Source organism: Balaenoptera acutorostrata, chromosome 3, assembly GCF_949987535.1.
Source record: "Balaenoptera acutorostrata chromosome 3, mBalAcu1.1, whole genome shotgun sequence".
Lineage (NCBI taxonomy): Eukaryota > Metazoa > Chordata > Mammalia > Artiodactyla > Balaenopteridae > Balaenoptera > Balaenoptera acutorostrata.
Genome location: NC_080066.1, coordinates 66,394,046 through 66,406,874, shown reverse-complemented (window position 1 = coordinate 66,406,874; position 12,829 = coordinate 66,394,046). Strand labels below are relative to the sequence as shown.

The window sequence follows — 12,829 nt, the reverse complement described above, 5'->3', positions numbered from 1 at the left end:
CTATGTTCATCAGTAATATTGGCCTGTAGTTTGCTTTGAGACATCTTTGTCTGGTTTTGGTATCAGGGTGATGGTGGCCTCATAGAATGAATTGGGAGTGTTTCTCCCTCTGCTATATTTTGGAAGAGTTTGAGAAGAATGGGTGTTAGCTCTTCTCTAAATGTTTGATAGAATTCGCCTGTGAAGCCATCCAGCCCTGGGCTTTTGTTTGTTGGAAGATTATTAATCACAGTCTCAATTTCAGTGCTTGTGATTGGTCGTTTATATTTTCTATTTCTTTCTGGTTCAGTCTCGGAAGGTTGTGCTTTTCTAAGAATTTGTCCATTTCTTCCAGGTTGTCCACTTTATTAGCATATAGTTGCTTGTAGTAATCTCTCATGATCCTTTGTTTTTCTGCAGTGTCTATTGTTACTTCTCCTGTTTCATTTCTAATTCTATTGATTTGAGTCTTCTCCCTTTTTTTCTTGATGAGTCTGGCTAATGGTTTATAAGTTTTGTTTATCTTCTCAAAGAACAAGCTTTTAGTTTTATTGATCTTTCCTATTGTTTCCTTCATTTCTTTTTCATTTATTTCTGATCTGATCTTTATGATTTCCTTCCTTCTGCTACCTTTGGGGTTATTTTGTTCTTCTTTCTCTAATTGCTTTAGGTGTAAGGTTAGGTTGTTTATTTGAGATGTTTCTTGTTTCTTGAGGTAGGATTGTATTGCTATAAACTTCCCTCTTAGAACTGCTTTTGCTGCATCCCATAGGTTTTGGGTCGTCGTGTTTTCATTGTCATTTGTTTCCAGATATTTTTTGATTTCTTCTTTGATTTCTTCAGTGATCTGTTGGTTATTTAGTAGCATATTGTTTAGCCTCCATGTGTTTGTATCTTTTACAAATTTTTTCCTGTAATTGATATCTAGTCTCACAGTGTTGTGATTGGAAAAGATACTTGATACGATTTCAATTTTCTTAAATTTACCAAGGCTTGATTTGTGACCAAGATATGATGTATCCTGGAGAATGTTCCATGAGCACTTGAAAAGAAAGTGTATTCTGTTGTTTTTGGATGGAATGTCCTATAAATATCGATTAAGTCCATCTTGTTTAATGTGTCCTTTAAAGCTTGTGTTTCCTTATTTATTTTCATTTTGGTTGATCTGTCCATTGGTGAAAGTGGAATGTTAAAGTCCCCTACTATGATTGTGTTACTGTCGACTTCCCCTTTTATGGCTGTCAGCATTTGCCTTACATATTGAGGTGCTCCTATGTTGGGTGCATAAACATTTACAATTGTTATATCTTCTTCTTGGATTGATCCCTTGATCATTATGTAGTGTTCTTCTTTGTCTCTTGTAATAGTCTTTATTTTAAAGTCTATTTTGTCTGATATGAGAATTGCTACTTCAGCTATCTTTTGATTTCCATTTGCATGGAATATCTTTTTCTATCCCCTCACTTTCAGTCTGTATGTGTTTCTAGGTCTGAAGTGGATCTCTTGTAGACAGCATATATATGGGTCTTCTTTTTGTATCCATTCAGCCAGTCTGTGTCTTAGTGGGAGCATTTAATCCATTTACATTTAAGGTAATTATCAATATGTATGTTCCTATTACCATTTTCTTAATTGTTTTGGGTTTGTTATTGTAGGTCTTTTCCTTCTCTTGTGTTTCCTGCCTAGAGAAGTTCCTTTAGCATTTGTTGTAAAGCTGCTTTAGTGGTGCTGAATTCTCTTAGCTTTTGCTTGTCTGTAAAGCTTTTAATTTTCTGCCAAATCTGAATGAGATCCTTGCTGGGTAGAGTAATCTTGGGTGTAGGTTTTTCCCTTTCATCACTTTAAATATGTCCTGCCACTCCCTTCTGGCTTGCAGAGTTTCTGCTGAAAGATCAGCTGTTAACCTTATGGGGATTCCTTTGTATGTTATTTGTTGTTTTTCCCTTGCTGCTTTTAATATTTTTTCTTTGTATTTAATTTTTGATAGTTTGATTAATATGTGTCTTGGCATGTTTCTCCTTGGATTTATCCTGTATGGGACTCTCTGCACTGCCTGGACTTGATTGACTATTTCCTTTCCCATATTAGGGAAGTTTTCGACTCTAATCTCTTTAATTATTTTCTCAGTCCCTTTCTTTTTCTCCTCTTTTTCTGGGACCCCTATAATTCATATGTTGGTGTGTTTAATGTTGTCCCAGAGGTCTCTGAGACTCTCCTCAATTCTTTTCATTCTTTTTTCTTTATTCTGCTCTGTGGTAATTATTTCCAGTATTTTATCTTCCAGGTCACTTATCTGTTCTTCTGCCTCAGTTATTCTGCTATCGATTCCTTCTAGAGAATTTTTAATTTAATTTATTGTGTTGTTCATCATTGTTTGTTTGCTCTTTAGTTCTTATAGGTCCTTGTTAAATGTTTCTTGTGTTTTCTCCATTCTATTTCCAAGATTTTGGATCATCTTTGCTATCATTACTCTGAATTCTTTTTCAGGTAGCCTGCCTATTTCCTCTTCATTTGTTAGGTCTGGTGGGTTTTTACCTTGCTCCTTCATCTGCTGTGTGTTTCTCTGTCTTCTCATTTTGCTTAACTTACTGTATTTGGGGTCTCCTTTTTGCAGGCTGTGTGTTCATAGTTCCCATTGTTTTTGGTGTCTGCCCCCAGTGGCTAAGGTTGGTTCAGTTGTTTGTGTAGGCTTCCTGGTGGAGGGGACTAGTGCCTGTGTTCTGGTTGTTGAGGCTGGATCTCGTCTTTCTGGTGAGCAGGACCACATCCGGTGCTGTGTTTTGGTGTGTCTGAGACCTTATTTTGATTTTAGGCAGCCTCTCTGCTAATGGGTGGGGTTGTGTTCCTGTCTTGCTAGTTGTTTGGCATAAGGTGTCCAGCATTGTAACTTGCTGGTCATTGAGTGGAGCTGGGTCTTAGCATTGAGATGGAGATCTCTGGGAGAGCATTTGCCATTTGATATTTTGTGGTGCCAGGAGGTCTCTGGTGGACCAATGTCGTGACCTCGGCTCTCCCACCTCAGAGACACAGGACTGACACCAGGCTGGAGCATCAAAACACTGTCAGCCACACAGCTCAGAAGAAAAGGGAGAAAATAAGAAAGAAAAAATAACATAAAGTTATTAAAATTAAAAAAATACATAATAATTATTAAAAATAAAAGAAAAATTAAAAATAAAAAAGAGCAAAAAAAAAAAGAAAGGAAGAAGAGAGCAACCAAACCAAAAAACAAATCCACCAGTGATAACAAGCACTAAAAAAGCATACTAATAAAAAAAGAAGAAGAAAAAAAAGAAACAGACAGATAGAACCCTAGGACAAGTGGTAAAAGCAGAGCTATACAGACAAAATCACACCAAGAAGCATACACACTCACAAAAAGAGAAAAAGCAAAAAAAAAAAATATATATATATATATAAAAGAAGAGGAAGAGAGCAACCAAATCAATAAACAAATCTACCAATGATAATAAACTCTATATACTAAACTAAGAAAAACATAATACCAAAAGCAAATTAGATACAGAAGGCAAACCCCAAGTCTACAGTTGCTCCCAACGTCCACCCCCTCAATTATAGGATGATTCATTGTCTATTCAGGTATTCCACGGATTCAGGGTACATCAAGTTGATTGTGGAGATTTAATCTGTTGCTCCTGAGGCTGTTGGGAGAGATTTCCCTTTCTCTTCTTTGCTTGCACAGCTCCTGGGGTTCAGCTTTGGTTTTGGCCCCGCCTCTGTGTGTAGGTCGCCTGAGGGCATCTGTTGTTCTCTCAGACAGGACGGGGTTAAAGTAGCAGCTGATGAGGGGCTCTGGCTCACTCAGGCCAGAGGGTGGTAGGGGTACGGAATGTGGGGCGAGCCTGTGGCGGCAGAGGCCAGTGTGACATTGCAACAGCCTGAGGCACACCATGTGTTCTCCAGGGGAAGTTGTTCCTGGATCACAGGATCCTGGCAGTGGCGGGCTGCACAGGCTCCCGGGAGGGGAGGTGTGGATAGTGACCTGTGCTTGCACACAGGCTTGTTGGTGGCTGCAGCAGCAGCCTTAGCATTTCATGCCCGTCTCTGGTGTCTGCGCTGATAGCCGCACCTTGCGCCCATCTCTGGAGCTCGCTTAGGTGGTGCTTTGAATCCCCTCTCCTAGCGCACCCCGAAACAATGGTCTCTTGACTCTTGGGCAGTTCCAGACTTTTTCCCAGAGTCTCTCCCAGCTAGCTGTGGCTCACTAGCCCCCTTCAGGCTGTGTTCACACAGCCAACCCCAGTCCTCTCCCTAGGATCTGACCTCTGAAGCCGTAGCCTCAGCTCCCAGCCCCCACCCGCCCTGGTGGGTGAGCAGACAAGCCTCTCAGTCTGGTGAGTGCTGGTCGGCACCGATCCTCTGTGCGGGAATCTCTCCGCTTTGCCCTCTATACCCCTGTTGCTGCGCTCTCCTCCATGGCTCCAAAGCTTCCGCCCCGCCACTCCCCATCTCCGCCAGTGAAGGGGCTTTCCAGTGTGTGGAAACTTTTCCTCCTTCACAGCTCCCTCCCAGAGGTGCAGGTCCTGTCCCTATTCTTTTGTCCCTGTTTTTTCTTTTTTCTTTTGCCCTATCCAGGTACTTGGGGAGTTTCTTGCCTTTTGGGAAGTCTGAGGTCTTCTGCCAGCATTCAGTAGGTGTTCTGTAGGAGTTGTTCCACAAGTAGTTGTATTTCTGATGTATTTGTGGGGAGGAAGGTGATCTCCACCTCTTACTCCTCCACCATCTTGAAGGTCTCCCTCCGTAAAATATACTTTAAATTCATCAAAAATCACATAAATTTTCATTCCCTTTAAAACAACTAAATCATATGGCAGATTGCTACTAAATTTTGACCTCACCTTTTTCGTCCCTCTAAAATCAGTAAAACACATTTAAATATATCCTTATTATAAAAATACAAACTGCATTTCTCACAAATGACTTCTGGTCCTGATCCTGGCTTTGTCACTGGCTCTGTGACCTTGTATAATTTACTAAACTTCTCAGAGTATTCATTTCCTCATTTCTAATATTAGAGTTTTACAGGAGATGCATTCTACTTTCCTTTTTAACTCCATGATAGTTTCTCTTTGTGCATTTTTTATTTACTTCTTTAGTCTAGGTCCTTTCTTTGTTTTCAGAAGCATTTGTAATGGCTCACACCCTAGAATACATATTTGTGATCTGTTTGACCTTCCTTAATTCTAATATAATGTATATACTGATCAGGATAGGCTAGATTATATTACAGTAACAACTTCTCTAACCTCAGTGGATTAAATCCACAAAGTTTATTTCATGCTCATACTGTCAATCTGCCCATAGTATGTGATCTGGGAACTTTACTCTGTGTTGTCCTCATTCCAGGACCAAGGCCTTCAAAGTACCCAACCTCTGAAGCTTTGCAAATTCTACAGTAGAGGTGAGAGAGAGAATAGCTATGTCATCATTGTCTGAAATCTTCCACCCAGAAGTAAACACATGTCACTTTTGTTCATATGACATTGACCAAAGCAAGTCACATGACCTCAACTGACTTCAAAAGGGCATGAAGTGCTATCTCACAATGTGGCCAGGATGTGGGAAGACATAGGAATATTTGACGAACAGCTCTTATGACTATCCATTATATTTTAAATCAAATGTTAACTTCTGGTAGAAGTGTCAATTAGTACTACATTTATGGAGGGCAATTTGCAAACATATCAAAAGCCCTAGAAATATGTCTACCACTTGATTTAGTAGTTTCAGTTTTAGGAAATTATTGAACAGATATATAGAGATGTACATTCAATAATTCATTCCTTGAATATATGTTTATTGAATATCTACTATGTAATGGGGAGCTGACATGGTCCATACCTTCATGGAGCTATTTGCAGGAAAGGGGAGAGATAGTACCAGAAATAATTTAAATGAAACAGGTTAAGTGCTGTGATTGGCAAGTATAGGCTGGTATGAAAGCATACAGGAAAATTTCTTCTGACGTGTTTTCCAGTTGACTGATTCTCTCTTCAGCTGTGTAAAATCTGCTCTTCAACCCACCTCCATTAAATTTTTTATATCAGTTTTTGTAATTTTTTATTTCTTAAAAAGTTCTCCTTCAAATGTACTGAATTACTTTTTAAATTTTCTATCACTGAAGATATTTTCAAGTTTGTCTTTTATGAAGAAATTGTTTTCTCAAATTGTGACATCATTTTGAATGCCTACAAATCTTTTGGTAATAAAAATTAAAACTTACATGGTTATAATTTACTTTATTAAAATTTGCCAATCTTCAGGGGGAAAAAAACATGATCCAGATTGTGTATACAGATTGCAACATTTAAAAATTTGCTCATAGTGAGTATTGTAAGGTGATACAGAAATGATAATATTTGAGTTAGGGTGTTAAGATTATGACTGATTTTAAAATTTTTTTCTAAACTGTAATGTTATTACAGTAATATTATTTCATAGTTTTTAGAATGGAAGAAATTAGCCTGGCCAAATCAACTTATAAACAAAGTAAAAGTAATGATATTAATGGAGAATAATTTATTAATATCAGTGGAGAGTTTTTAAAAGCTTTCACAGTTGTTTTGTCATTTAAAAAAACCCTCTGATTTGCAACCATAAATAAAGATTGTTAGGAGTATAATTTTTATCCTTTTTATCTTCACGATAGCAAGTTTGTTAAGTCTCTCCATGTGGAACTACAGTACAAAGAAAAACTATACAAACCTGCTTCCCCTTTCTTTTTTCTCTTCTCATTCTTTTTTCTTTCTTGTATTAGTTAGGTTTATCTCACATCAAGAGTGCAGAGCAGAGTTAAGAATGTACAGGTTTCTTTTAGAATTAAGACGGAAGAAGAAAATAAAGAGGAACATACTAACTTTTTCTTTGAGGGCATATTTTCTATTAGCAAGTAGTATGCCTCTCACAAAGAAAATCAGACTTGGAGAACTGAAGATATTTAGCATAAAAAAGGTTAAATACTTAATAATACTTTTTTACATTTTTCTTTTAGGAAGAAGAAAGGCGTATGGCATCTGTTGTAGCCAAAAAAGAGGAAGAGAAGAAGCGAGAAAGTCATAAGCAATCTTTGCTTAAGGTATTTTCTCTGATGTCTACATGAATGTAGACATCATATGTGCACATATGTGCACATGCACTCACACACACTGAAGCTAGCTAGCTAATCAGCTAGAAAAGTAGTTTCTAAACTGTAAATTTTTCATTCCTATCAATAGAGTGTTTTTAATAAACAAACACCCTTAAAACTTTTATAAGTTACTACCTATAAACAAACTTGTACTTCTGAAATACAATATAATGTACATTGTAAAACACATGCAAAAGCTAGAAATTGTAAAAGAGATTAAAAATAAATATAACAGAAGTTATAATTTTTTCCACACCAGTACATCACCGTGTGTATCCTCATGGCATGTGCATTTCATTTTGGAAACCGCTGTAGTAGACTGTCATCTTTAGTGATATATTTTAATGAGCTCTGCTACATGGGTTTTTTTTAAATGATGGCTTTTTGCATTTAAAAAATTTCTCCATTACCTTCCCTGATATAGAGGTGGTAAAGATTTTGAGGAGTATAGGAATTAAAGGTTTTTTTAAACTGGTTTTAAATTATTTAACAGATCAGATGTTACTTTCCTTAAAATGTTTTCTTTAAAAATATTTTATATTAACATAACAAAGTATAATAAATAAAGACAGCTTAAAGTTTATAGTTCTTATTATGATTCTACTATGTTCTGAAACTAAGGATATCACCCTGATTATCATTACTCATTCTTGTCTTGTGTAGGTGCTTTTCTTTTTAAAATTAAAATGACATTCAGAATTTTTAAAAATGACGAATAGGGATACAAAGTTGTATCTTAGGGAACTTACTGGGGTGATGGAAATGTTATGAGTTAACAGATATATGCATTTGTCAAAACTGATCAAAGAGTACACTTGAACCTGTGTATTTTACTCTATGAAAACTACTCCAAAATTAACAAACAAAACAAAACAAAACAAACTTGGTCCCAAACCCTCTCAGCTCCAGGCTGCTACTTCAAAAGTAATTAGAACTGTTACTCAGTATGCTAAAATTTTCTCACCTGCTGTTATTGGTGATTTAACTCTCAGGCTTCCAGTGTAAGTAGAACCTAGTATAGGCAACAAATCGTACTTGACTCCATCTTTGAACTGAACATTCTTTGTTATATACCCAATTCAGCTGCTTGTAACCATCAGTATTTTTGGAAATATGCCATTAATTTTTAGCTAACATGTTTTTTAGATGTTTGGAAAATTTTTATGAAAACTTCAAAAAATACCTAATGCTTCTCTTGAAGTCACTAAACAGGACTCTTTAATTATGAGGGTTATTTAGTTTTAAAATTTTTTAGTAAGAGGATAAGTATAGGAAATCAGGAATTCTAGCTCTAGCTCAGATTCAGGGTCATGATATCAAAGACCCTCAGCATTTACTGGAGATTGTTGCATGTGACAACACATATTGATCATTAAGGAAATGGGATGGATGGTTATAGAGGGGCAGGAAGAGTGTATGGACCTATATCTTTAGCCTTATCGCTTTTCTATCTTTCTATTTTCTTTTCAAACTTGGAAATGAATGGAAGTGATAGTTATGGGATATACTGGTGTGGTATTGCTCGGACTATAAAGAATAGACTCAAGTGGCAGAAGCTGAAAGTTGGCATCTTCTAAAATAATTGTCAGTTTAACACAGACTTGGCAAATTGCCATCTAGCTATAGTCATGATTGTACTAATATATGCCAAGTGCATCCATGATCTTTGAGCATGAAATTTTGGGGGTGTACCCCCTTTTGCCTTACAGAATCTCTAGGCTTTCTTTTGCTCCTCTTTTTTGCTCCACAGACACCTAGAGCCCTTGTTTGGCCCCCTGGCCAACCAGCAATCCCCACCTGACCCCAGACTGCACTCTTGTTTTAAAATATGTCTTCCCTTTTCTTGGCCTCGGTGAAAATATCCATTTTCTTAGTCAACCTGGTGTTGATCTGATTTTAATAACCCAATTAAAGAAAGCTTAACTTTGGGATTGATATAGGAAAGTGTTTGCATTTTCAGAGTATCTTGTTATAAGTTTGTTAACGTACTCAGTGGTGTAAACTTTAGTGCCATTTTTCTAAGCATCGCTATATCTACCTCATTAAGAATATTTATTTTTGCCTACTCCAAGTTAGCCAGAAAACCAAATGCATGGAGCCGGCATGATAGCCATCCTCCGTTTACTCACTGCCCCTGCCTCTTTCAAAGTAGCCTTGGTACTGAGTAAAAGTAGTGGTATTGCTTAGATTAAGAATTGGGTTGTCCCAGTCATCTGCAAATAACTGAAATAGAATTCTTTAAGGTAAGGTGCGTTTTTATCATAGATTTGGGGGAAAAATTTATAGTAGAATGGCAGATTCCTACTTGCTTTAGATAAGAAGGACATACATAAAATGTCAAAAAGGCTCAGAAGTATATACATATTAAGTATAACCCATTTAATTATATAAACAAATTTGAAATTCCAAGCAATAGAAAAAGGAACCCATGCTAAAAACATTTTTAAATGCAGAAATAGAACTTTAAAAATGTTTAGTTTTAATTAAGCTTTGTCACCACTTTTCATTCCTATCCAATGCCATTCCTACATCTAAAATTTTAGACAGGCGAAGAGCTGGAACTAAACATAAGTATTCTGCATGTGTAAATGCACTGAGGGAATGGGCAAAGAATCTTCCTAACAGCCTTCACTAGCTCCAAAGAGAGTAGGTGAATCAGTATCACACAGATGATTTTCACTGGATGATTGTTCTCTAAGTAAAGAGAAAAGGGAAAGTGTCCATTTTCAGCACTCTGATTTAATCAATATGCCATTTAAAAATGTTAACTTTTGATAATGGATAATCTAGGGTGCTACTAGTTATCTAGAAATATTTCAACCTAGTACAATTTCATTTAGTAGTCTATGTATGATTATTAACTTTCAGACATTGTAATTTATGCTGTGAAGCTTGGAACATTGATCAAACTCTCTCCTTCCTCCCTTTCCCCCCAAAGTATTCCACCATGTTTGCCATAATTATTGAGTAGGAAAATTAAAATATCATTAGTTTTTTCTTGCTGTGTTTAAACACAAATGCATAATTTTCTGTCTAATTAAAACTTCACATAATGCTTGAATATATAAATTTCTGTCAAATTAAACTTTCAAATAGTGAATTTTCTTATCTCCAATGGAAGTAATTATTGTTTGTATATAATTTGTTAAGGATGATAGAACATCGTTGAGATGGTTGATTGCATAGGTTAAATAAAGGCCACTTATACTGTGTTTTAGAATACATATTTGGTAGCTACTTTTAAGTAACAGATTCCTTCTAAAGGTGTGATAAGTAGTACAAACAATACGCTCCTGGGACTCTCCTGCTACAAAAATTGCATTATGTAATTCTTCTCCCAATGAACTTTTTCATAGGAGAAGAAAAGGTTAACAATTAACAACGTGGCTCGAAAGTGGGACTTGCAACAACATCGAATTACCAATATTGCTACAAACCAAGATAGAAAAGATTCTGACTCTCAGGACCACTGTCAGAACGATGGAAGCACCATCTCTGCATTTCCAGAGGAAACAAGGTATGCAATGGTATTCTTTCCAGATACTAGTATCTTTGGAGAACTGAATTTGGATCAGAAACAGGAAAACATTTGACATATAATTATTTTAAGATAGTTTTCTTAAGAAAACCTACAAAATTAGCAGTAGGTTTTAAAAGTTAAGATGGAAATATTGAAAATATAAGCTGACCCCGAATTTAAAAACCCGTCAGTAGTTTCTTATTTTTTGTAGCACTAAATCTAGATTACTTAATATAGCCTGTGAGACCCTCTACCCTCCTCACCTATTTTATCCCATACCATCAACCACTTTATTCTTGTGCTGCAGCCTCAGTGATTTCCAGTTCAGTTACTTCCTACTTCAGAACCCTTCTCTTACAAACAGATGTATTCTCCCCTGCCTTACTTCCCTCACCCTACCCTGGCTAACTACAACTCAGCCTGGAGGTCTTAAATTTAAACCTCACTTCCCCTGAAAAGCCTTCCCTAACGACTTCCCAGAGACTAGGCTAGATCAGATACCTTTTTTTCTCCCAGTACTCTGCACTTGCCCTTGTTAGCACTTATCATGACCATAATTAAATAACTAGTGGGTAATTAGTTGTTTCATAACTGTCTTCCCCACTAGAATGTAAGCTTCTCAAGGAAAAGAATCCTAATTGTCTTAACCTCTGTTGTTTCCCCAGTAGCTATCACAAATCCTTACTCCTTAATTAGTAGTATTAAGCAATTCGGCATAAAATCTAAATAGTTACTCCAGTTGTGTTCTATAATATCTGTCTATTCTAGTGGCTCACAGCCTCTTTCTTCTATGACACATTGGTCAGATAACACATATCCCTTGATTTATGAGCAAATCTGAGGACACTTTCTAGACTTCATATATTTCTCTTCCTCTCAAGAAGGCATACTAGAATCAAGTAAATAAGAGGAATATAAAGCATATATATCTTCATAGTTTATTTATAATTTAAAAACATATGTATATAATTTAAAAATAAAACCTAAAAATCAAAGATAGAATGCACTGCAGTTTTGTTTCACTTGATGCACAGTTATCTAATGACCAAACCAAATTCTGAAACACATTTCAAACTAAATATAATATAGCTTTTATTTCAAGTTTTCAGCCAGTATTCTTTAAGCTTTCCATATATGAAGAATGTGATAAAGTCATTTAAAAGGAATTAGAATAATATTTTAGAAGTTTACTGGAGTTAAAGAGTTTGACATGTATTTTAAAGACAAATATACTTTTACAATTTTAGTTATAAGATTAATTTATATTGATCAATGTACCTCCTTCAGCTCACTTGGGTATCCACATGTAGAGTTTCTCAGATCTTTTAGCTAGAAAAATAAGGAAACAAGAATTAAAATTCTAATTAAGTGATGATTGGTATAACAGATATATCACTTATATTGCCCTGGAGCTTTATTTAATATTATTTAAATGTCAAAATATAATTTTACTTGGCTAGAACTATACTTTATAAAATTAAAACTTTATATCATTGGGCTTTAGATTTATGAAATACTACACAAGTCAGTTCTATTTCTGATTTATCTTTTCTTAAAAAATATTTTTTCTATCTACCTTAAGAAGGTTTCCTAGTACCTAGTTTATCCAAATGATCTTATAAATTTTATTCTAAAATTTTAATAAGGTTTTAAAGTTACTCCTTTAATACGTCAAATTTATTTTTATATATGGTGTTAGGTAAGAGTCTAACTTGATTTTATTTCAATTGACTAGTTAATTTTCTAATAGCATTCTTCAATTAAATTATTGTCTTTTTTAATGAGAATGCCATTTTCATCTTATAGTAGGTTCCCATAAATATTGGATATATTTCTGGACTTTCTATTCCATGTCATTAATCTACTTATATGTCTTAATGCCAATACCAGACTCTTTTGATTATTTTCATTTTATACTGAGTTTTAATATCTAGTAAGGGAAATATGCTTTCACTATTCTTTTCAAAGTTTCAGTTCTCACACACTTGTTCTTACATATGAACTTTAAAATCATTTAATCTAAATGGAAATGTTAGAATCGTATTCAAATGGCATTTAAGTTGTTTATTTCAGTAGGATTAACATTCTTAAGATAATACATCATCACTTTAAAAATCATGGTATATCTCTCCATACTTTTCAAGTATACTAGGGAGCTAACTGGGGAAGTGTTGCGTTACTGA

At 35.4% G+C, this 12,829-nt stretch overlaps 1 protein-coding gene across 4 annotated transcripts in view; it reads left to right on the top strand.

The window, feature by feature from the left end:
- LRRC49 (leucine rich repeat containing 49) overlaps positions 1-12,829 on the top strand; it is a 128,897-nt gene that overhangs the window by 87,373 nt on the left and 28,695 nt on the right. For all 4 annotated transcript variants that reach the window (XM_007197781.3, XM_057543748.1, XM_057543749.1 and 1 more), the window contains 2 exons: positions 6,992-7,075; positions 10,483-10,643. In XM_007197781.3, coding sequence (XP_007197843.2) covers positions 6,992-7,075; positions 10,483-10,643 — 245 coding nt within the window. The remainder of the gene's footprint in view (positions 1-6,991; positions 7,076-10,482; positions 10,644-12,829) is intronic.